Here is a 24,495-nt window from a genome sequence, read left to right as displayed (position 1 = left end):
CACGGGCCCAGCCGCTCCGCGGCATGTGGGATCTTCCCGGACCGGGGCACGAACCCGTGTCCCCTGCATTGGCAGGCGGATTCTCAATCACTGTGCTACCAGGGAAGCCCCAGTGTTCATTTTTAAACAAGATATTTACACCAAAAATTTCAGGTAATCGTTAACTTTGTTCATGATAGTTGAGTTTTCTATGATGCTGTGAATTTCCTGATGGACATGCAGACTGTTTTTCAAATACCTGACCAAGCACCTTTCTCCTCTGTAAGTTATTTATCACCGGCAAATGTTGTCATTTTTTTCTGATGTACTTTTTCTTATGATATATCATTAAATTTGATTTTGCTTAGCATCGTGAATTAAACAGATCTCAAAATTATTATTATAAAAGTTAAATTGTCCATAGTATTAAAAGTCTTATATATTGATCTGATTCTTCTCTGTTATAAAAACGGCCATTCACATATATGTCTCATTCATAATCCTGAATAGTTCTAATCTATCTGGTTTGTTTTTCTCTTTCTAGATTTTCCATGGTCTGGTAAAGTTAAAGATGTTCTGCAAAATGTCTTTAAACTGCAGAAGTTCAGGTCACTTCAGCTGGAAACGATTAATGTAACAATGTCTGGAAAGGAGGTATTTCTCGTTATGCCTACAGGTGGGGGAAAGAGCTTATGCTACCAGTTACCAGCGTTATGTTCAGATGGTGGGTATTAATCAACATTAACGTGAAGAAACATCGTTTCTCTGAATATATCTTTAAGTCTTTAAAAAAAATGTCTAGCCCTATATTTGCCAAAATCAAGTGCATTTTTGTTTGACTTATCTCTCCACTAATAGACATTTAAAGGATTCACCTAGAGAGGGAACGTTAAAGACTCTGAGAGTAATTCATTCTTTTATCTGGTTCCTAAAACATCTTAAAAAACATGTTGTAGGAGAAAAACCACTAGAAAAGGAGTCAGTAGGCCCGGAGTCGAGCCCCAGGTCTTTGTGGAGTGTCTGCTGTGGTGTTAGGCCCTGGAGATACTGGAGTCAGCAAATGTACGTGTTCCTCGTTTTCACAGAGCTCAGTGGCCAGCAGTGCTTTCTCAAACTTTAATGTGCATAAAATCAGCTGGTAATCTGATCAACATGCAGATTCTAATTTAGTGTGAGACCCAAGAGCTTGCATTTCTGACAGGCTCTCAGATGACACTGATGCTGCTGTTTGGGAACTACCAGGGGTACAGAGCAGGGTCAGCAGACTTTTCCTCGAGGAGCCAGTCGGCGAATGGGAGAGGCTCTGCGGTCCGTGAGGTCTGTGCCGACTGCTCAGCTGCCAGTGTAGCAGGAAAGCAGCCACAGACGCTAGGTAAAGGGATGGCTGTGGCTGTGTTCCAGGAAAACCTTATTTACAAAAACAAGCAACTGGCCCTTAGTTTGTTGACCCCTGGTCTAGAGAATACAGCTTAATTGCAAGCAATTGCATTAAGGGTTTTGTGATAAAGGTTTTAATAGGGAATTAAGTCAGTGCAAAGATCTGGTCTAGGGGCTGTTGGGGAAGGCCTGAGGAAGTGGCTTTTTTTAATTTTAATTTTTATTTTTTTTTCATTGAAGTATAGTTGATTTACAGTGTTGTGTGTCAGGTGTACAGCAAAGTGATTCAATTATACATATATATGTATATATATATTTTCAGATTCTTTTCCCTTGTAGGTTATTGCAAAATATTCAGTAGAGTTTCCTGTGCTCTACAGCAGGTCCTTGTTGGTTATCTGTTTTATATATAGTAGTGTGTATATGTTAATCCCAAACTCCTAATTTATCCCTCCCTTACCCTTTCCCCTTTGGTAACTATAAGTTTGTTTTCTGTGTCTGTGGGTCTGTTTCTGTTTTGTAAATAAGTTCATTTGTATCTTTTTTAAAAATTTTTTTTAAGATTCCACATAAAAGTGATATATGATATTTGTCTTTCTCTGTCTGGCTTACTTCACTTAGTATGATAATCTCTAGGTCCATCCATGTTGCTGCAAATGGCATTATTTCATTCTTTTTTATGGCTGAGTCATATTCCATAGTGTTTTTGTGTGTGTGCCTAAAAGTTAGATAACATGCATGGTGTGGGGTGTTCAATAACCTGGAATCATTTTAGTGTGGCAGGCAGTGAAGGGCAAGATGTGTGGAAAGAGTCTTTAAAAATATTTTAAAAACTTTTCCTTCGATGAGTGGAAAGCTATTGAATGGTCTTAAGCAGGTAAGAGACTTGTCAGATTTGTGGTTTAGAAGGATAATTCCAGCAGGTGGAGGAATTCCAGAAATATTTAGGAGGTAGGTTCAGTAGGACTTGGTATTCATTGGATACAGGACTAGGAGAAGAGATAGTCTAGCTGCCCAGATTTGAGGCTGGGACAGATGGTGAAGTTGTTCACTGAAACAGGGTACATTGGAGAAAGAACTTATTTGGGAATGGAGAGGGAAGGTGATGAATTTAATTTGGGGCCTGTTGAATTTATGATGCCTGCAAGATATCCAGGTAGAATTGTCCTCTGAGTAGGAGGATGTTTGAGTGGAAAGCTTGGGTCCAAGAGATCTGAGGTTGCTGGGTTGGAGGCTGTTAATATGCAGATGGCTATTGAAGCGAATTATATCATCCAGAGCAGCGTGAGAAGAGAAGAGCGCCCAGAACAGAAACCAGAACACCAAGAGCTTAGGGATAAACAGAGAAAGAGGGCCTTACAGAGAAGGCTAAGACAGAGTAGCAAAGTGTAGGAGGGTAGTCAGGAGAGTATGGTGTTATCAGAAGCCTGGAGAAGGAAGTATTTCAAGCAGGGAGTAGTTAATAGTGATGACTGTTGGCAAAAGGTCAAATAAGGGCTTCCCTGGTGGCGCAGTGGTTGAGAGTCCGTCTGCCGATGCAGGGGACACGGGTTCGTGCCCCGGTCCAGGAAGATCCCACATGCCGCGGAGCGGCTGGGCCCGTGAGCCATGGCCACTGAGCCTGCGCGTCCGGAGCCTGTGCTCCGCTACGGGAGAGGCCACAACAGTGAGAAGCCTGCATACCACACACACAAAAAAAAAGGACATGGAAGTTCCAGTGGACTTAGTGACAAGGGACTCAAATATGACCTTGGCTAGAGCAGCTTGAGTAAAATGGTTGGGTGGAAACCAAAGAGCAATTGTTTGGGAGTGAGTAGGAGTGAGGAAGTGGAACCAGTGAAAGGGACACTCCTGGGAAAGAATTGCTATGCAGGGAAAAAGACAGGGGGCCCTGAATTAGGTGTTCAGGGTTTCTTCAAATCTGAGAGAGACTTGACCGTGTTTAAACTTAATGAGGGACTTCCCTGGTGGCCCAGTGGTTAAGACTCTTCACTTCCACTGCAGGGGGCACGGGTTTGATCCGCAGTCGGGGAACTAAGATCCTACATGCCATATAGCGTGGCCAAAAAATAAAATAAAATAAGATAAGATGATAAGATAAAATAGTAATGAGAAGGTGGCCGTAATGAGGGAGAAAGTGGAAATACAGGAGAGAGGACTAGTTGAGAGGGTAAAATCCTTGATAAGGTCTTAATCTTGAGTATATTTTTTAAACTGGTCTGCTTTCTGCCCTAGGTTCTTTTAAGGAACAAACTACAGAAACATAAGAACCTAGGATTTTAACAATGTAGAATAGCTTTTGTAGCTGCTGCAAACAATTTCAGTTCTCAGAGAAGGGGGATATATTATGAGAACTTGAGTCAATCAGTAAACCGTTCACCGATTTCTGATCTGACTAAATTAATCTGGTGCAGTAAGTGAATGGATACTCATGTAACTGTCATTCTAGATGATACAAGTTGCGATGTTTTCTTTGGAAAGCTAACTGAATAGTATTTGACTTGATTTATATCATTTTACTGAGATTACCAATACTGAATGTTAAAAATGATAGTAAATTCAAAATGATAACATCTATCTATATTTTTTGTTGTTGTTGTTGTCTTTTGTTGGTTCTTTTTGCGGTACGTGGGCCTCTCACTGTTGTGGCCTCTCCCGTTGCGGAGCACAGGCTCCAGACACGCAGGCTCAGCGGCCATGGCTCACGGGCCCAGCCGCTCCGCGGCATGTGGGATCTTTCCGGACCGGGACACGAACCCGCGTCCCCTGCATCGGCAGGCGGACTCTCAACCACTGCGCCACCAGGGAAGCCCTATCTATATTTTTATAAGACTGATAGGGTGAGAGATTTCTGTTTATCTTATAAATGTTTATTTGGCTTATTGTTTATTCGTATCTATCTCCTTTATTAATGAGGGTAAGAAATAGGTGGTATATTGCTAAGGCTGCATTGAAAATCAGTCCAAATTGATAGGCAGGGCCACAAGTTACAGTAAAGAAGGTAAACTCATTCTGGTGGTGATGTAAAATTTAAAGTAGATTTCTTTCTCTTTTAGGTTTTACACTCGTGATTTGCCCATTGATCTCCCTTATGGAAGACCAATTAATGGTTTTGAAACAATTAGGAATTTCAGCTACCATGTTAAATGCTTCTAGTTCTAAGGTATGCATCTGTGGCTTTTATTATATTTTATTTTTAATTTACACTCTTCATTGAAGTAGGAACCTTAGCTACAATTGAGTTGCTTATAAAATTAAAAAACTGGTAACTGTTTACGTTGGAGTCGAAAATTACTGCTCATAGGTCAGTTCTAGCCCACTGCCTATTGTGTGTGGTCCGTGAAGTAAGATTAGTTTTTATATTTTTAAATGGTTAAAAAAAATCAAAAGAAGAATAGTATTTTGTGAAGTGTGAAAGTTACATGAAATTCAAATTTCAGTGGCCATAAATAATGTTCTGTTGGAACAGAATCATGCTGGTTCTTTTATGTGTAGTCTGTGACTGTTTTCATGCTGTAATGGCAGAGTTGAGTAGCTGTGATATGGACTACAACACCTAATATTTTTTATCTGGGACTTTACAGGAAATATTTGCTGACTGTTTTATAGTATCCATTCTAAAATAGTGAGCAAGAATTTCTTATTATGCTATATAATTAAATACAAAAAATGAATTAGTAACGAGATACCCAACCCCTGTGGAATTTCTTCTGTTTGGGAATGGACTCTCTTACCTTTATCTGTAGAATAAAGCATTTCCAAGGTGTTTGTTTTTTAAAAAGCATATTACTGAAAATTTTAAAAATATACAAAAGTAGAGAGAATAGTATAAAAACCTCCATGTATCCGTTAAGTACCTTTAACAGTTATCAGCATATGACCAATTTTTTTCATCTATATACCGCCAATTTCCCTTCCTGCCCACCCTTGGTTTATTTATTTGAGACAAGTCCCAGACATCATATCATTTCAGTTGTAGCTGCTTCTTCAGTGTGTATCTCTAACATTTTAAAAAGGTAACTACAATGCCATTATCAACATCTAAAAAATTCAGTATTAGTTCCTTAAAACCATCAAATAAAAAGATTCAGATTTCTGTCTCATCAAATGTTGTTATTTTTTAAAATCATGGTCCAGATAAGGTTCATGCATTATGTTGTATTGGTTGATATATCCATAGGTTTCCCTTATTTCTTGTTTGTTTCCCACGCAAATTATTGTTTAGGTTGGTTTTTTTGTTTGTTTTTTTGTCCTATACTTTCCTATATTTTGTCTCTTCCTGATTGTATTCTTGTGATGTTGTTTCACTTGTTCCTTTTAGTTAGATCTAAAAGCTTGACTGTATTTGGGCTTTCTTTTCTTTTCTTTTTTTTTGGCAAGAGTATACTTTCCCCTGGTATCTCTCAGGAGGTATATAATACCCAGTTATATTTTTGTGACATTAGCTTGATCAGTGGGTTCAGCTTATGTCTGCCTGCTCTATAATTATCAAGTTCTCTATCACCTTTTCATCTAATGGTTTTTTAGCAGCCACTGATGATTATTGCCTACCTTAGAGCATTATTTAATTAGGGGGTTACAAGATGGTGATTTCTAATTCTCACTTTTTCTTATATTAGCTAGACTTTTTCTGTAAAAAAGAACTTTTTCCTTATTAACTCTTTGCAGATTGAAAGTTCTTTCCCTTTCTTTACTAATTTTCAGAAAGAGTTGGTTTTCCAGCATTCTCTGAAGGTGGTCAATAAGTTCTTTTTTTTTTTTTTTTTTCCAAGTATCATTGTAAACTTAACAGATTTTTAACATGTTTGATGTCTTTTGATCCATAGTTATTATTCGTTTTCCAGCATTCTCTGAAGGTGGTCAATAAGTTCTTTTTTTTTTTTTTCCAAGTATCATTGTAAACTTAACGGATTTTTAACATGTTTGATGTCTTTTGATCCATATTTATTATTCTTTTTGTATGGTGAAATAGTCCCATCTTTGAGTAGTGAGAGTCTATCTAAGGTGGCTCCTAAATCTAGCTCATAGCTTTTAAGTCTTTGCTTTCTTTTATAAGATACTCTGTGCGCATTTTAAACTCTTGTGTCATTATAACTGCTTTCTCATTCACCAGAATGAATCTGTGGAGAACACTGCCTTCTCATGTTGCACTTCTTTAAAACTGAGAAAGAGAGTAATAATAATGGAAAGTACAGTTGACCTTTAAACAACATGAGGGTTGGGGGCCCCTAACCATACACACAGTCAGAAATCTGTGGGTGACTTGTAGTCAGCTCTCCTCATTTCAGGGATTCAACCAACTGCAGATCGTGTAGTACTGTAGTATTTACTATTGAAAAAAATCTGCATATAAATGGACCATGCAATTCAAATTTGAGTTGTTCCAGGGTCGACTGTAGTTAGAAAGGTGCGATAATTACAAGTTCAGGCCATGTCACTACTGCTTGAAGAGTTACTGAGGAAATAGCCTTATGTTTGCTCCTGTAAGATTTCTGGGACATTTAGGACCAGCTGAAATATTTAATACACTTTGGCCATTTCTTAACAAAACTAGGAATATCTCGAGTTAACAAACTGCTTTTCTGGGATGATTGAAAGTGTTTTGACTTTCTGTCGCATTCACCACTTCTTTTAGTCCTAATTAGGTTAGAAGGAAAAAAATACAACATCCAGTGTTCTAAATATTATAGAAAATAGCAACAACACTAAGAACCTACTAGCTGTTAATTCTTAAGATTTATTCTTATTACATATGTCAGCGGTCCCCGACCTTTTTGGCACCAGGGACCAGTTTAGTGGAAGACAGTTTTTCCACGGACAGGGGTTGGAGGGGGGCGGTGGTGGTTTCAGGATGACTCAAGTGCATTACATTTATTGTGCACTTTATTTCTATTATTATTATATTGTAATATATAATGAACTAATTATACAGCTCACCATAGTGCTGACAGGAGATGAGCTCAGGCAGTGATGTGAGCGGCGGGGAGCGGCTGTAAATACAGATGAAGCTTTGCTCACTCACCGCTCATCTCCTGCTGTGCGGCCCGGTTCCTAACAGGCCACGGACAGGCAGTGTTCTGTGGCCCGGGGGTTGGGGACCGCTGATATATATAATACATAAATATATGTATTTCATATTATAAAAATTTAATGAATAAGATACTTCATAAAACCTAAATAGATTATAAGTAGATTTGATAACATCATTAAAAAAGCTAGTTCACACGTGCTTGAAATGATTTCAAATATAATGTTAAAAATTAATAAAACCCACCTTTATCACCATACCTATTGCATTGAGCTTACATTTTGGCATTTAATGTGAAAAATTTATAATTATGCCTTTATGGAGTAAATGCTTATTGGAGTGTCTTCACATTCTTTTTTTTGTTCTCTTTTTTGTCAAATGAGATTATTCTTTTATCAGCAGTCTGGATGTAAGTAAGTAACTGAAATGCTGTTTGCACAGCTGCCATGAAGTTTAGTACTGGGACATTACTTTGATTTTAATGAATAAACATCTGTTGCTAAAACAGCCCCAAGGCTGTTGCTTCTGAGTAATGAATGTCTTCATTTACCACTGAGTATTGCAGTCTGCTAGCTTAGCTCTACTATCATTGTGTCTGTGTTTCCTTTCAATAGGAGCATGTGAAATGGGTTCATGCTGAAATGGTAAATAAAAACTCCAAGCTAAAGCTAATTTATGTGACTCCAGAGAAAATTGCAAAAAGCAAAATGTTTATGTCAAGACTAGAAAAAGCCTATGAAGCAAGGAGATTTACCCGAATTGCTGTAGATGAAGTTCATTGCTGTAGTCAATGGGGACATGATTTCAGACCTGGTATGTACATTGTATCTAGAAAACCCCTTGATGCTAGGGACTCTTCTTACTCAGCTTTACATGATGGAAATCCCTGCTTCCATTAAAATTATCTTCTTAGGTAGTTATTACTCATTTTTTTCTTGCCTTAATATAAGGGGAGTCAAGAGGCAGAATCTTTGATCTCTTTACCCCTCACCCCCATGGTAGTGTTTATTAGTCTAATTGCCTTTATCGTTTGAAATGTGTGCTTATTAGTAAATATTATACCTTGCCATCTTTAGCCATAAAGGTTTACTGACCTCCAGATTCTCCTTCACATCTGTTGAGGAATTTGCATCTGCTTCAAATTTGTCTCTTTTAGTCATCATTCTGGGTGTCTTTAGCACCCACTTCAGGATCTACACCCAACTAACTCCTCAGTGTTATAGTTCTGTGGTATATTTTAGTAACCTTATTCTTTGCTTCTCCAACAGAATCCTACAGTCATAGCCTGAATCAGATTACTCAGATGTGTTCTATGCAAAAAAATCTGAAAATTAATTAAATTGTTTGGGGTTTTTTGCTGTTGATTTTTATGAGCTCTTTATATATTTTGTATATTAACTAACCTCTTATCAGGTATATGATTTGCAAATATTTTCTCCCATTCCATAGGTTGCCTTTCATTATGTTAATGGTTTCCTTTGCTATACAGAAGCTTTTTAATTTGAGGCAACCCCACTTGTTTTTTTGTGTGTGAGTTTTTTTTGCTTTTGTTCCTATTGCTTTTGGCCTCAGATTCAAAAAATCATTGCCAAGATTGATGTCAAGGAGCTTATCTCATATGTTTTCATCTAGGAGTTTTATGGTTCCAGATATTACATTCAAGTCTTTAATTCATTTTGAGTTGACTTTTTTATGTGGTGTAAGATAAGGGTCCAGTTTTATTCTTTTGCATGTGGCCGTCCAGTGTTCCCAACACCATTTATTGAAGAAACTATCATTTCCCCATTATATGTTCTTGGCTCCTTTGTAGTAACTTTATTGACTGTATATGCGTGGGTTTATTTCTGGGCTCTCTATTCTGCCCCATTACTTTAGCTATAGCTTTTATTTGTATGTTCTTATACTTTTATTACTGTAGCTTTGTAATATAGTTTGAAATCAGGAAGCGTAATACCTCCGGCTTTGTTCTTTCTCAGGATTGCTTTGGCTATTTGGGGTCTTTGTGGTCCATACAAACTTTAGGGTGGTTTTTCCTATTTCTGTGAAAAATGCTGTTGGACTTTTGATAGGAATTGCACTGAATCTGTAGATTGCGCTGGGTAGTTTGGACATTTTAACAATATTAATTTTTCTAGTTCATGAGCACAGAATATCTTCCCATTTGTTTGTGTCTTCTTCAGTTTCATTCATCAGTGTCTTTTAGTTTTCAGTGTATAGGCATTTCACCTTCTTGGTTAAATTTATTCCTAGGGATTTTATTCTCTTTTGATCTAGTTTAATTTCTCTTTCTGATAGTTGTTATTAGTGTATAGAAACACAACTGATTTTTGTATTTTGATTTTGTATCCTGCAACTTCCCTGAATTTGTTTATAAGTTCTATAGGTTTTTGGTGGAGTCTTCAGGGTTTTCTGTGTATAATATTATGTCATCTGCAAATAGTGAGTTTTACCTCTTTCATTCTGATTTGGATGCCTTCTATTTTGTTTTCTTACCTAATTATTGACTAGGACTTCCAATCTATGTTGAATAAAAGTGGTGAGAGGAGGCATCCTTGTCTTGTTCCTGATCTTAGAGGAATAGTTTTCAGCTTTTCACCGTTGAGTATGTTAGCTGTGGGCTTGACACATATGGCCTTTATTATGGTGAGATTTGTCCCCTCTAAACCTACTTTGTTGAGAGTTTTTATCATGAATGCATGTTGAATTTTGCTTTTTCTGCATCTACTGAGATGATCATGTGATTTTTAGCTTTCATTTTGTTACTGTGATATATATCACATTGATTGATTTGCAGATGTTGAACCATCCTTGCAATCCTGGAATAAATCTCACTTCATCATGGTGTATGATCCTTTTAATGTATTGCTGAATTTAGTTTGTTAATATTTTGTTGAGGATTTTTGTATCTATGTTTGTCATGGATATTGGCCCATAACTTTTCTTGTAGTGTTCTTTCCTGGTTTTGGTATCAGGATAATGCTAGCCTTGTAGAATGAGTTTGGAAGTGTTCCCTTCTCTTCTATGTTTTATAAGAGTTTGAGAAAGACTAGTGTTAATTCTTTAAATTTTTGGTAGAATTCACCAGTGTAGCCATCTGGTCCTGGACTTGTGTTTGTTGGGAGGTTTTTGATTACTGATTCAATCTCCTTACTAGTGGTTTGTCTGTTCAGATTTTCTATTTCTTAATGATTTAGTTTTGATAGGTTTTAGGTTTCTAGGAATTTATCTGTTTCTTCTGAGTTGTCGAATTTGTTGGTATATAATTGTTTACAATAGTGTCTTATAATTGTTTGTATTTTCATAGTATCAGTTGTTATGTCTCCTTTTTCATTTCTGGTTTTATTTATGAGTCTTCTCTCTTTTTTCTTGTTGAGTATGGCTGACAAGTTGGTCTATTTTGTTTATCTCTTCAAAAAACCAGCTCTTAGTTTCATTGATCTTTTCTGTTGTCTTTTTAGTCTCTATTTCTTTTATTTCCACTCTGATCTTTGTTACTTTCTTCCTTCTGCTAACTTTGGGCCTAGTTCATTCTTCCTATTTTAGTTCCTTGAGGTGTAAAGCTAGGTTGCTTATTTGAGATCTTTCTTGTTTCTTAATGTAGATGTTTTTTGCTATGAACTTCCCCCTTAGAACTGCTCTTGCTGCTTCTTGTAAGTTTTGGTATGTTGTGTTTCCACTTTCACTTGTCTCAAGACATTGTAAAATTTCTCTTTCTTCATGTGTATCTCAATTAGCATGACTACAACTAAATGCCTCCCAAAAGGCCTGTTCTTTTTCCTTCTATCTTGTAACTGGGAATCACTATTTGTCCTGTTGCTGTGCTAGATCAAAAACTTTTTTTTTCTTGATCAAAAACTTTTGATTTGCTTCCCTTCTCCATGTCTTTCCCTCTTCCTCCCCGTTCTCCCAAGCAATTTCCCCTTCAGTCTTCCCTATCTTAGAAAATCACTTAACCACTCATACATTTACTCAAGCCAAAGTTTTAGCAGATCTATTTAGTCAGGGTCTAGTCAGAAGACAAAAGCCATACCAGTTATTTGAACACAGAGAATTTACATTACATTATGTAAAGAATTAACTAAGTAAAAAGTGATTATAAGCAGCTAACTGAAAAAAGAAAAAGAAAACTCTAACGTATCATAGAGGTAAAAGCTAGAAGAAGCAACTACCATCCCTAGGGCTGGGGGAACAGGAAGAAAAGGTTGGGATTGATGAGATTTAGAAACCTAGAGGAGGGGCCTTGTGGAGCTGACGCTCAGACCTATGGGAGGCCCAGCTCCCTGGTGCTGGTGTCTGTGGAGGCAGAGATAGGGTGGACCTGTGATGAAGTCAGTTCTCCAAAGCTTAGAAAACTGCCAGCTGTATTCAGCTGCTGCTAAGTGGTGGATAAACCTTGCTGGGGCGACATTCTCGAGAACACCAGCAAACACACAGGAAGCAGACTGGAAGGAGCAGCACTCTTCTTCCTCCCCCAGCCTTGCACTCTGTACTTCTAGGGCCAGCTGGCAAAGCAGAGATTCCCCACTCCAACACCACAAAGCAGTCTAGAAGGGTGGAGTTGGAGCTGAGAACGAATATAACTTCATGGTGGCACATTGTCCTTGACTTATCCTACCTCTGCAGATCCGGTCCACCACCAAGTCCTGTCAACTCCACCTCTAAGTTGAATCTCAAGCTTGTCCACTTCTCTTTGTCTGTACTGCTATTTCTTAAGTCCAGCTGGGCTCCTTTCCACCAGTCTACTACAATAGCTCCCTAGCTGGTCTCTGTTCCAGTCTTACCCTTTTACAGTTCATCCTCCACCCAGTAACCAAATCAAATCATGTTACTTCCCTCCCTAAACTACCCAGCAGATTCTCTTTGTACTTAGAATAAAATCTATATTCTTAACTGGGGTCCCTAAGACCATATGTGATCTGTCCCCCGTTTGTCTCTGCCCAATTTCCCCTCACATGTTATACTCCAGCTACAATAAGGTTATCATGATGACCACTTAACCATGCCCTGATAATCAGATACTTATTGGTTTACTCCTTGCATTGTCTGATTTCTTTGCTTGAATTGTAGTTCCATTTGCATAGCATCTTTGTCTTGTTCTCACTTTATCTCTGGTGCCTAGGTCTCCAGGTGCTTGGCACGTAATTAAAAGTGTTCAACATATGCCAGGTGATGAATGGATGAATCTTGGACTCTCCCCCCCGCCCCACCATATCCCAATAGTCACTAGGAATTGTGGGGTTCCAGTTCATGTATTTCAGTCTTTTCTTCCTGATTTATCCTCAGTGTCATGCCTTATTTCATATTCACTATTTTTTGTTTTCCAGTCTGTCATTGCCACCTTTTAACTTGTCTCCCTTTCTTCAGCCTTTTGCTGTACTCCAGCCCATCCTTCACACTTCCACCGAAAGACGATTCCTGAAACATAGACTGTGTCCTTTATCTGCTTGACAAGTCACATGACTCCTCATTTCCTATAGGACAAAGTTCTAGTTCCTTAGAATCAACCAACTGTTCAGTTCATAGTCTTACTTGAACCTGCCTTTTTATACTCTTTGGAGTAACAGTATCAGTCAGGGTTTGGGCAGGGAAGCCGAGCTCTTATGAATGTTAAGGGATAAGGGATTTATTTTAGGAAGCAGACCTTGCACAGTTGTGGGAGGAGCTGGGGAAGGGAAGGTCTGGAGGGGGGAGTTGGAGGATCAGAGAAAAGTCACTGACTAGTCCTGGAGCACTGGTGTGGGAGGACCAACCGAAGCTTGTAGGGAAATCCGCAACTGGCATGGCCATTGCCAAAGGGGCCGCACAGGGGAGCTCAGGCGAGGTCTCTGGTTAGTTTCCTCTGAGTAGCCGTCACCTCCATGGGTCTGCTGCCAGGCATCTAGGGGGCCAGTGTTGATCAGCGAAGCCTACAGTTGGGAAGAAGAGCTGAAGGAGGAGTGGGGAAGAACTGGGACAGGCTGGCACTGGCTGGGCATTTGTCCACCATCCTATCTGCCGGGAAGGCCCTTCAGAGAGTGTAGCAGCTGCTTCCCTCCTGCCTCCCAGGCCTTACACAGGTCCCTCTTCTGGTCCAGCTGTAACTTGGAACCATCCAGGGAATAGAATAGAGTTCCCAGCCAACTGGGGTTGACAGTAGGTCCATCTAGCACAGCACCCTGTGATCTAGCCCCTCTGAACTGCTCACTGATACCCGAACCTACTGAGTGATTTCATGCCAGTGTGTTTGCCGCATGTGTGTATGCTGCTTCCTCTGCCTGATGTTTTCTTCTTCTTCCCTTCCTCTCGAACTTCTGCTGGATTCTTCCAGACCCAACTCAGATGTTATCTCCCTTGAAGCTTTCACAACTTCCCAAGCAGTTACTTTCTGTTCCCTGTTTTCATAGGAGCCCTCTACCTTAGCATTGAGCCATTTCTCCCACATTTCTTTTTCACTTTTCTCCAAATAGTTTAAGTACTTAAGGGTGTATTCATAGACAACTTATCTAGTGACTTAGATGTGTCTGATAAATATGAGCCCAGAACGGCTTTCCTGAAGTGGGTTATATAAAAACCAATGCCCTCACCAAGCGTTTTCTGTTCTGAGTTTGTCACTCTTGGATGATACCTGTGGTAGAAGGGTTTCGACGGATGGCCTTTTTGTCTCTCGTCAGTTGCCATAGATTCAAACACTATGGCTCCTCCCACTCTGCCTCTCGAATCCACTGTTTATCAGGTATAGACCAGTGCTCAGCTGATTGGAAATGTTGTGGTACTCCCTATTGAAGACACCTATGGCCAAGAAGTGTTTCTGAAGAACCAGTTAAAAGTAGAGTAAAGCCTGTCTATCACCAAGGCTAGGCAGCAACCACAGCTTAGATATAGATGGCTGTGGAAGTAAAATTGCAGTCATCTTGATGATTTGCAAAATGTTAGAAGATGTAATTTACTCCTTAAAGGATAGGAAGAGGGCTACTTTGTATTTTTTTTTTTTCCCAGATTATAAGGCCCTTGGTATTTTGAAGCGGCAGTTCCCCAATGCATCGCTTATTGGGCTGACTGCAACTGCGACCAGTCATGTTTTGAAGGATGCTCAGAAAATACTGTGTGTTGTAAAGTGTTTTACTTTTACAGCTTCTTTTAATCGGCCAAATCTCTATTACGAGGTATGTAACTTTTATGTCAATTTATTTTGTGAAGGGTTTTGGAAGAAAGGTCACTTTTTCATTATGTCTATTTACATGAGTCACAGTTAATTATGTTTAAAAGTTAAAAAAAAATCAAGTGAGTATAAGCAGACTTATTAAAGAATGCTTTCTTCGTATATCTCCTGTGCTATTTAATTCTTTGCTTGGTTAAGTAGAAGACACTGCCTCATTAAATTTGCGTACATGCTTTCTTATGCAAGGATGGAGAGAAAGCATGTATTGATACTAAGGACCCTAATGACATCTCTATAGAAATTAATTATGAAATGCAAAAATTAATATACCATTAAAGGTTTGCTAATACTCCCTATTTAGATTTTATTTGATATACAACCTTGAAAGGTAAATAACCTCACAGCTGTTTTTACTTTCCAGTCCTTAAGGATAGACTTAATATTTTTCTGAGCTCTTACTGACTAGTTGTTTCTGCCATGGTTTATGTTTTTACAAAAGTAGCATCAGAAAATTTAAAAAGTCTCTGTCTTTACAAGTTATTCACTGCTTCTGTGCCTCCTCATGTCTGGTAAATTCAAAAATAAGGATCAAGAAGAGTCTGGGAGGTGATAGGGTCAGATGGGCGAGTGAAAGAGTAATAGAAAAAAACACCATGCCCAAGAAAGAGTGGCGCCTTGAAAGTTGTAAGTAAACGACCGCATGAATGGTACTCATTAATTTACTTTTTAATAAGTTAACTTTTTTTTTAGGTTCGGCAGAAGCCCTCAAACACTGAAGATTTTATTGAGGATATTGTAAAGCTCATTAATGGAAGATACAAGGGGCAATCAGGTAATATAGAAACAAACCACGTTTGAAGACTGAGAGAGAACTGTCCAAAAGTAGCAAATATTATTTACACTAATACACTGAGAAAAAGATTAGCACCAGAAATATTAATTCATGGCAGAAGATACTTGAAAATATTATGATAAAATTAATTTGCTTGGTGATCTTAGAAATCAGGTGTGGCATTTGCTAATTACACAGATTATAAGAGTCATAAAACTGATTTATTTTTGCTTATTTGTACTTAATTGCATTAGAGTGGACATAATGACATAATGTTAATTATCAACAGCACATATTTAGTAAGTATCCACTGTGTATAAGATTGAAGGTTAAGCAGTGATTTTCTAAAGGGATATAAAACATAGTTCCTTATAGTAAAGGATACATTAAAGAAATAAACAGTACATACTGAATGAGCTAAGTATAGATGGAGTTGAGAGGTGCATATAGCATGTGTTCCAGGATTAATGTAGAGACAGGTGTTACTAAAGCAAAGAGTTGGTATAAAAGTAGCATTTCAAAACTATTCTGTAGATTTTCAGGAGATATTAATAGGGGCCATAGGTAAAAGGAGCTCCAGGGTCAAATAAGTTTGAGAAAGGCTGCAGCTGTTTATTCCTCCTGCAGAGTCACAGGGTGTATCAGCACCTTAGAAGTTCTGACCAGCCCTGCAAACAAAGAGACACACGTGTTTGTCTTTGTTAACCTTCCCAAACTTATTTGCACACGAAACTCTTTTCTCATGGCATGCTTGTTAATATCTTGTGGAGCTGTGAGGCATCAGTTTGAGAAAGACTATGTAGTGGGAGATAAAGTTGGAGAGAGAACTAAGATAACGGGAACCCAAACTGGTGGCTCCAGGCTGGTTACTGCTCTGGAGCAAGTTGGTGATCAGACCTTGAATTACACTGAAAAATCAGTATGTGTTCAGGGCCTTGGAATTTTTCATAATTCTTATTTTCCCCCATGCATTGTAATTATCAGCCTCTTCAGTGTGTAAGTTAAAAATTTTCTAGGAATGTACTATATATATCTAACCATTTCTTTTACTACAGGAATAATATATTGCTTTTCTCAGAAAGACTCTGAGCAAGTTACAGTTAGTTTACAGAAATTGGGGATTCCTGCAGGGGCATACCATGCCAATATGGAACCAGAAGATAAGACCAAGGTTCATAGAAGATGGTCAGCTAATGAAATTCAGGTTAAGTAATAGATCTTCAATAGAAGCCTAATTCACCTTTGAATATATTTTAACTTGACTTAATTAATATATAAAATCTTAACACATTTTAGGTAGTAGTGGCAACAGTTGCATTTGGTATGGGAATTGATAAACCAGATGTGAGGTTTGTTATTCATCATTCAATGAGTAAATCCATGGAAAATTATTACCAAGAGAGTGGACGTGCAGGTATGTGTAACTCACATCCAGAAATAATTTTTAAAAAATGTTTATTTATTTATTTGGCTGCGTCAGGTCTTAGTTGCAGTGTGTGGGCTCTTTCATGGCGCGCAGGCTTCTCTCTAGTTGTGGCACGTGGGCTCCAGAGTGCGCGGGCTCAGTAGTTGCAGCTCGTGGGCTTAGTTGCTCCACAGAATGTGGGATCTTAGTTACCCGACCAGGGATTGAACCTGCGTCCCCTGCATTGGAAGGCGGATTCTTAACGACTGGACCACCAGGGAAGTCCCCTAGAAATAATTTTTAAAGAGCTTTAAAAACACTATAAATGATGTTTAATAATACTGTATTTTTAACCTTCTTTATTGGCTAGTATTATTATAACAAACAATGAAATCTTTTTTGTAGTTTTATATTTGCCTATGGAGAAATTTTATTTATGTTCTATTGGAGTGTCATGAATTATTTCTTCTCATATTTGCTAAAATAATTTGATGTCCATCTTTGCCTCCTGAGTTTTTAATCAGTGGTTTCAAGTCTATAATTTAAATAACTGGATTACTTATGGACACATTTTTAAGCTAGTAAGGCTGATTATTGATAGATCTCTTTAGTCATTTTTTAAAAAATTTGAGGGCAGCTGTTACAAATTAACTTTCACAGCTCTGTCTGAAATTTCTAGGTATATGTTTAGACTATGAAATATTGCCAGCAAATTTTATATATTATTTTTGCATGTTTGACTTTTTAAAGTAATTATGCAATCTCAAGATTCTTCCCACTGCAGGTCGAGATGACATGAAAGCAGACTGTATTTTGTATTATGGCTTTGGAGATATATTCAGGATAAGTTCAATGGTGGTGATGGAAAATGTGGGACAACAGAAGCTCTATGAGATGGTGTCATACTGCCAAAACATAAGCAAGTAAGCACACACCTTTTTGTCACTTTTGTCAATTAAAGACAAGCACAATATGAAAGCATATGACATTACTTTGAGTCCTTACTCGAGTAAATACATTAGTGAAACATCAAGTGCAAACCAGTAAAAGCACATGTCTGAAGGGTGGGAACCAGTACACGAAACTGCAGGATGCCTGAATCTAAGAAAATATATTCTCAGATATAGAGAACAAAGTAGTGGTTACCAGTGGGGAGAGTCAGGGAGGAGCAGTATAGGGGTGGGGGTGTGGGAGGTACTGCAACACAGGGAATATAGCTAATATTTTGTAATAACTGTAAATGGAAAGTAACCTTTAAAAATTGTATAAAAGTAAAAAAATAAATAGTATCTTAAGTCTAAAAAAAAGAAAAAAGGCATTATCTGTTTGGGAAGGATAGCTATTAACTTTTTTCTAAATGTTTGGTAGAATTCACTTGTGAAGCCATCTAGTGCTGGTCTTTTGTTTCTTGGGAGTTTTTAAATTACTGATTCAATTTCATTACTGGTAATTGGTCTGTTCATATTTTTTATTTCTTCCTTGTTCAGTCTTGGGAGATTGTACATTTCTAGGAATTTGGCCCTCTAGGTTGTCCATTTTATTGGCAAATAGTTGTTCATAGTAGTCTCTTTGATCTTTTGTATTTCTGTAGTATTGGTTGTAACTTCTTTTTCATTTCTGATTTTACTGATTTGGGCTCTCTCTTTTTTTCTTGATGAGTCTGGCTAAAAGTTTATCAATTCTGTTTATCTTTTCAAAGAACCAGCTCTTAGTTTCATTGATCTTTTCCATTGTTTTTTTTAGTCTCTAGTTCATTTATTTCTGCTCTGATCTTTATGATTTCTTTCCTTTCACTATCTGTGGGTTTTGTTTGTCTTTTTCTAGTTCCTTTAAGTGTAAGTTTAGGCTGTTTATCTGAGATTTTTCTTGTTTCCTGAGGTAAGATTATATCACTATAAATTTCCCTCTTAGAGAGCTTTTGCTCCATTCCATAGATTATGAATCAGTGTTTTAGTTTTCATTTGTCTCCAGGTATTTTTGCATTTCTTCTTTGATTTCTTCAGTGATTGATTCATTGGTTGTTTAGTAGCATAGTGTTTAGCCCCTGCATGTTTTGTGTTTTTTGCAGTTTTTTTCTTGTAGTTGATTTCTAGTCTCATAGTGTTGTGGTTGGAAAAGATGATTGATATTATTTGCTTTTCTTAAATTTACCAAGGCTTGTTTTGTGGCCTAGCATGTGATCTATCCTGAGACTGTTCCATGTGCACTTGAAAAGAATATGTATTCTGCTGCTTTTGGATAGAATGTTCTATATATATCTATTGAATCAGTCTGCTCTAATGTGTCATTTAAGGCCAGTGTTTCCTTATTGATTTTCTGTCTGAATCATCTGTCCATTGATGTAAGTGGGGTATTACAGTCCCTTACTATTACTGTGTTACTGTCAGTTTCTCCCTTTTTGTCTGTTAATATTTGCTTTATGTATTTAGGTGGTCCTGCGTTGGGTGTATATATATTAACAATTGTTATATCTTCTTGGATTGACTCCTTGATCATTATGTAATGTCCTTCTTGAGTCTTGTAACAGTTTTCCTTTTAAAGTCTGTTTTGTCTTATATGAGTATTGTTACCCCCACTTTCTTTTGATTTCCATTTGCATGGAATACCTTTTTCCATCCCCTCACTTTCATTCTTTGGGTATCTTTAGAGCTGAGGTGAATCTCTTGTGGGTAGCACATATATGTGGGTCTTGATTTTGTATCCATTCACCCACTCTGTGTCTTTTGATTGGAACATTTAGTCTATTTACAGTTAATGGAATTATTGATAGGTATGTACTTATTGCCATTTTGCTAATTGTTTTGGGGTGGTTTTGTAGGTCTTTTTTGTTCCTTCTTTTGCTCTCTTGTGATTTGATGACTATCTTTAGTATTATGTTTGAATTCCTTTTTCTTTATTGTGTGTTTATCTATAATAGATTTTTGGTTTGTGGTTACCATGAGGTTTATATATGGCAATTTCTCTCTATATATACATGATTGTTTTAAGTTGCTGGTCTCTTAATTTCAAATGCATTTTAACAATCCTGCATTTGTACTCCTCTCCCCCACAATTACTATTTTTAGTCTCAGTCATCTTTGTAGATTTTTTTAATATGACTCATCTTTGAGTCATATAAAAATGACTCAAATTTTTTGAAATAAGCAGCAATTAGACCGTGATAGAAAATGGCATTTCTTTCCTATGGATGCCACAATAATCTAGTTTAAAAAATGAGAAAACGAAAATTTCCTTAAAATATCCAATATCCAATAGTCCCCATGAAGCATATTTTGGGGTTTAGACTCAAACCGATACTGTAAAATATAAGAAACTGCTATCAGGAAGAGTCTCTTAATACAGGCATACCTTGGAGATATTGCAGTTTCAGTTTGAGACCACTGCAATAAACTGAATATTGCAGTAAAGCAAGTCACATGAATCTTTTGGTTTCCCAGTGCATATATGTTATTTTTACACTATACTATAATCTGTTAAGTGTGCAATAGGATTATGTTTATAAAAATAAGGTACATACTTTAATTTAAAAATTATTACTAATAAATGCCAACCATCATCTGTGCCTTCAGCAAATTGTAGTAGTAATTCAGACTACTGATCACAGCTCACCATAACAATATAATAATATTGGAAAAGTTTGAAATATTGCAAGTACTATGAAATTGTGACACAGAGACATGAAGTGAGCAAATGCTGTTAGAAAAATGGTGCCAATGGACTTGCTCAATGCAGGGTTGCCACAAACCTTCAATCTGTAAAAAAACAGCAGTATCTGCAGAGCACAGTAAAGCAAATTGCAGTAAAACAAGGTATGCCTGTCATTGTGAAATACTGAATCTCAGACAATTTTTTAAAAGCAATGTCTATTAACAACATATGGAAAAAATTATTATGCGTGGTGGGCAGAATAATGGTCACCCAAAGATGTCCACATCTGAATCCCTGGAACCTGTGAGTGTGCTGCTTTACATGGCAAAAGGGAATTAAGGTTGCAGTCAGCTGATCTTAAAATAGGGAGGTAGTCCTGAATTATTTAGGTGGACCCACCATAATCACAAGGGCTCTTAAATGTGGAAGGAGGCATAAGATATCAGAGTGATGTGAAGACTTAACCCACTGTTGTTGGCTTTGAAGATAGAGGAAAGGGGCCCATGAACCCAGGAATGCAGGCAGTCTTTAGAGTCTGGAAAGGGCAAGGAAACAGATTCTCCCCAAGAGCCTCCAGGAGAAATCCAACCCTGCTGACACCTTGATTTTAATCCAGTGAGACCCATGTCAGCCTTCTAACCTACAAAAATGTAAGATAATAAATTTGTGCTGTTTTAAGCCACCAAGTTTGTGGTAATGTTATGGCAGCAATAGGAAATTAATACAGTATATAACTCTGTATTTTAAAAGAGGGATTCTTAAAACTATTAATTATTTGATAATTTGTATCTCTGATGTGTTTGCAGCTGTCGCCGTGTGTTGATAGCTCAACATTTTGATGAAGTATGGAGCCCAGAAACATGCAACAAAATGTGTGATAACTGCTGTAAAGAGATTTGTGAGTTGTTTTTTAAATCCTTATAGGCTAATATTTATATGTAGGAATACATGAGGGCAATATTAGACACCCCAAACGGATTTAAAAGAATAAGCAAGGTGTGAATAGAATTTCCCAGATTCAAGAGTGACAACACGAAGTTTGAAACAGAGGCAAAATTAAAAGCCATATGTGTATGCATTTATTTTATGTTGCTACACTAAGGACATGTTAAATTTTTAAGAAATGAAGGGAAAAGTTTAAAAACCTTCTGAATAGAAATACTATTTTAAGTAAGAACGCTAACCTCTTGTGATAATCTCTAATGCTTTATAGTTACTGATTGGAAAGAGAAACTTAGTGCAAAATAGAGACTATAGCGTATCATTTTTGATCCAGATAATGGCTGACCACTCATAAGACACTAATTTAGCAGTGTGTTGGTGCTGTCTTTTCACTTTTTAAAATCCTGTGTGTATGTGTATTATTGGAAGAGCTGGACTAACCTATTCCTCGTTGAGTTCTGATGCCTTGGTTGGTGAAGGTCACAATTTTAACTTTGCAGCTAGAGAAAATTATTTGTGTTTATTAGATTATTTTTTACTGCCCAAATTAACAAGAGCCTGATATATACATTGGAGTGTTAGTATCAGTAATTGGGAATAACTGTCCACAACACTCTTGTCATGAAGTTAGAGTCCCTAAGAAGCCATACCGGTTGTCAGAATATTGCTTAATGAGAGCACGCCTCAGGTAACATGAAGAACAGACTGACTCGCCTGTGAACACCGCTAAGTATTTGTCATAATCATGTTTGGGACACTCTGGTTCCTAGAGCATACCCAAAGGCCTTCTGATAACCAGATTGTTTTCCTTACATCACTTAAATCTCAGTGTCTTACAGAGACTATAGCTTAATCTAGTGATAAGAGACTTGAGCAGTAGTCTTAGTTCAGAACATAGAAACAAATAAGTGTTTAGGGTGGCTCACATTGGGTGAAGACTTATTTTTTAAACCAGTCTAACTACTTAGGTAGGACAGCATATCCTTGCCCTAATTTTGAAATCCCATTCACCTGTAACCATGCCTCTTTCATTACAGCATTTGAAAGAAAGAATGTAACAGCGTACTGCAGAGATCTAATCAAGATCCTGAAGCAGGCAGAGGAACTGAAAGAAAAGCTCACTCCACTGAAACTGATGGACTCTTGGATGGGAAAGGGTGCAGCGAAACTGAGAGCAGCAGGTGTTGCTCCTCCCGCACTTCCTCGTGAAGACCTGGAGAAAATTGTTGCCCACTTTCTTATACGGCAGTATCTCAAGTATATACAAACCCATTTCCTGCCCTTTCATGTTGTCTTTATGATTCTCATTTTTATAACTGCAGCAGAACAAATGGTTTTGTGGTTGTTTCATAAGAACTTTTAAACGCTATGCAAAATTTACCTAGTCAACAAATTCAAACTTTGATTACTGTATGTCAGAAAAGCACAAAACTAAAATACTTTCTACAAACTGCATTTTTATACCAGAAGTTTTATATTTCATATCAGTGTTACTTAAAATTATTGCACTTTTTTTTTTTTAATAAATTTCAGTTTGTTGTCTGCAACTTGTCAAAACCTGATTGTTGGCCTTTATCTTCTGCAGAGAAGACTACAGTTTTACAGCTTATGCTACCATCTCATATCTGAAAATAGGACCGAAAGCTAATCTTCTGAACAATGAGGAACATGTTATTACCATGCAAGTAAAGAAGCCCATGCAGAGCTGTTTCAGGGTAGTTATTAATTTTAAATTTTTATATATTTGAAAAAGACATTAAAGCCTATGGGATGCTTTTCTTTAACTAGTACTCTCCTGGGTCCAGTGGAGCATGAGAAGAGATTAAGTCAGTTTTCTTCCTGGAATCTGGGTATAGAAGAGAGAAAACCTACTTTTGTGTTCTGTAGAGGTATCAAGTAGAAGAATTTAGACTAGCTTTTTAATAGACTAGGGGTTTCCAACCTTTCGGGATGTGAAGACTCCATTTAATGTCTGATGTTATGAGGCACCCTGCCCTTGCTTGTGGTCACTATTGGCTGAGAAGTCTGCCTGCGCAGCAGAGGTTGAAAAGCACTGTCACAAGCTAACTGCTCTCAAGCCTGCAAAAGCACACTAGGCACCAGTGTGTCTAAGGACATGTCAGGTGTTCCTTACGGTCTTGACAGCACAGCCCCTTCTATTTAAGATGGGGCGCGTATTGGAAGAAATTTGAAGATAAAAAACAAGACCACTGGACACTTAAAGAGGTGATATAGAAGGACTATTGAGATTATTAATCTCCTGAGAAAATGGAATAGCTGAATTTTTATCAGTGTTTGTCTTGCTGTTGTTTTGTAGGCTGAATCACCTCAAAGTTGTCATTCCGAAGGAGCTGATAAAAAGAGGGAAGAAAAAACTCCCAGTAACTTCCAGAAGAAGTCGGTGAACATGCTTCAGCAACCTGATTGTAAGATTACAGGGGCTAAGAAAAGAAAAATTGATAATGCATGAGATGAGTGCTTCTTAATTTTCTAAGAAAATAGTTTATGCATGTATACACCATTAGTTTTGTAGTTAATCAAAAGTTTAATTTTAAGACAATTTCATTAATATTTTATTCATATGGAGCTATATTTTCAGAATTTATTTCTTAAGTATTGAAGACTTGAGAATTTGAGACCTTTTGAAATTTTGAGATCATGAATTGTATAAATTTACAGTGTGAAACAAGGGAAAAATAAATCATTTTAATGTAAAACCCTTTAAATGTAAAATACTTAAGAGAATAAGTTCATAGAACTATCTTAAGCTCTTTATGCCTTGCCGTAACTAGTTGTATTTTTTTCTTTTGACACCACTGTCTTTTGATAACAATATTATTATACTGAATATTTCACTAAATAAAAAAGGAATAAGGTATCCATACAAATAATATTAGCAAGTATGCTACACCTCTATTTAAGTAAAATAAAACTGTAAGCTTCTTGAAACCACAGCCCTACTTTGACATTTCACAGAGAATGGCTCTGGTATATTAACCGACCACACTGTTGACTAGGTAGGTAACAACATAGTTAAATTTGTTCCAAATCTAAATCACACGTGAATGTGTCTAAGTTTAAAACACAGAAATGAATACTTAAGACTTAAGTGGTCAGTTTTGTGTTTGTTAGGAAAAAAATATATC

The 24,495-nt window shown here is 37.3% G+C and overlaps 1 protein-coding gene across 1 annotated transcript in view; it reads left to right on the top strand.

Annotated features, from left to right (window-relative positions):
* The window catches only part of RECQL (RecQ like helicase), a 35,661-nt gene extending 11,217 nt beyond the window's left edge, over window positions 1-24,444 (top strand). The window contains exons 4-15 of the mRNA XM_007127989.2: window positions 524-703; window positions 4,413-4,519; window positions 7,999-8,197; window positions 14,360-14,526; window positions 15,273-15,354; window positions 16,410-16,558; window positions 16,651-16,768; window positions 17,544-17,682; window positions 21,214-21,305; window positions 22,387-22,606; window positions 22,935-23,064; window positions 23,667-24,444. Coding sequence (XP_007128051.2) covers window positions 524-703; window positions 4,413-4,519; window positions 7,999-8,197; window positions 14,360-14,526; window positions 15,273-15,354; window positions 16,410-16,558; window positions 16,651-16,768; window positions 17,544-17,682; window positions 21,214-21,305; window positions 22,387-22,606; window positions 22,935-23,064; window positions 23,667-23,819 — 1,736 coding nt within the window. The 3' untranslated portion in view covers window positions 23,820-24,444. The remainder of the gene's footprint in view (window positions 1-523; window positions 704-4,412; window positions 4,520-7,998; window positions 8,198-14,359; window positions 14,527-15,272; window positions 15,355-16,409; window positions 16,559-16,650; window positions 16,769-17,543; window positions 17,683-21,213; window positions 21,306-22,386; window positions 22,607-22,934; window positions 23,065-23,666) is intronic.
* The last annotated feature ends 51 nt before the right edge of the window (window positions 24,445-24,495 follow it).

This window comes from Physeter macrocephalus, chromosome 6 (assembly GCF_002837175.3).
Source record: "Physeter macrocephalus isolate SW-GA chromosome 6, ASM283717v5, whole genome shotgun sequence".
NCBI lineage: Eukaryota > Metazoa > Chordata > Mammalia > Artiodactyla > Physeteridae > Physeter > Physeter macrocephalus.
The sequence above is the reverse complement of the archived record's forward strand: the minus strand, read 5'-3'. Positions and strand labels throughout refer to the sequence as shown.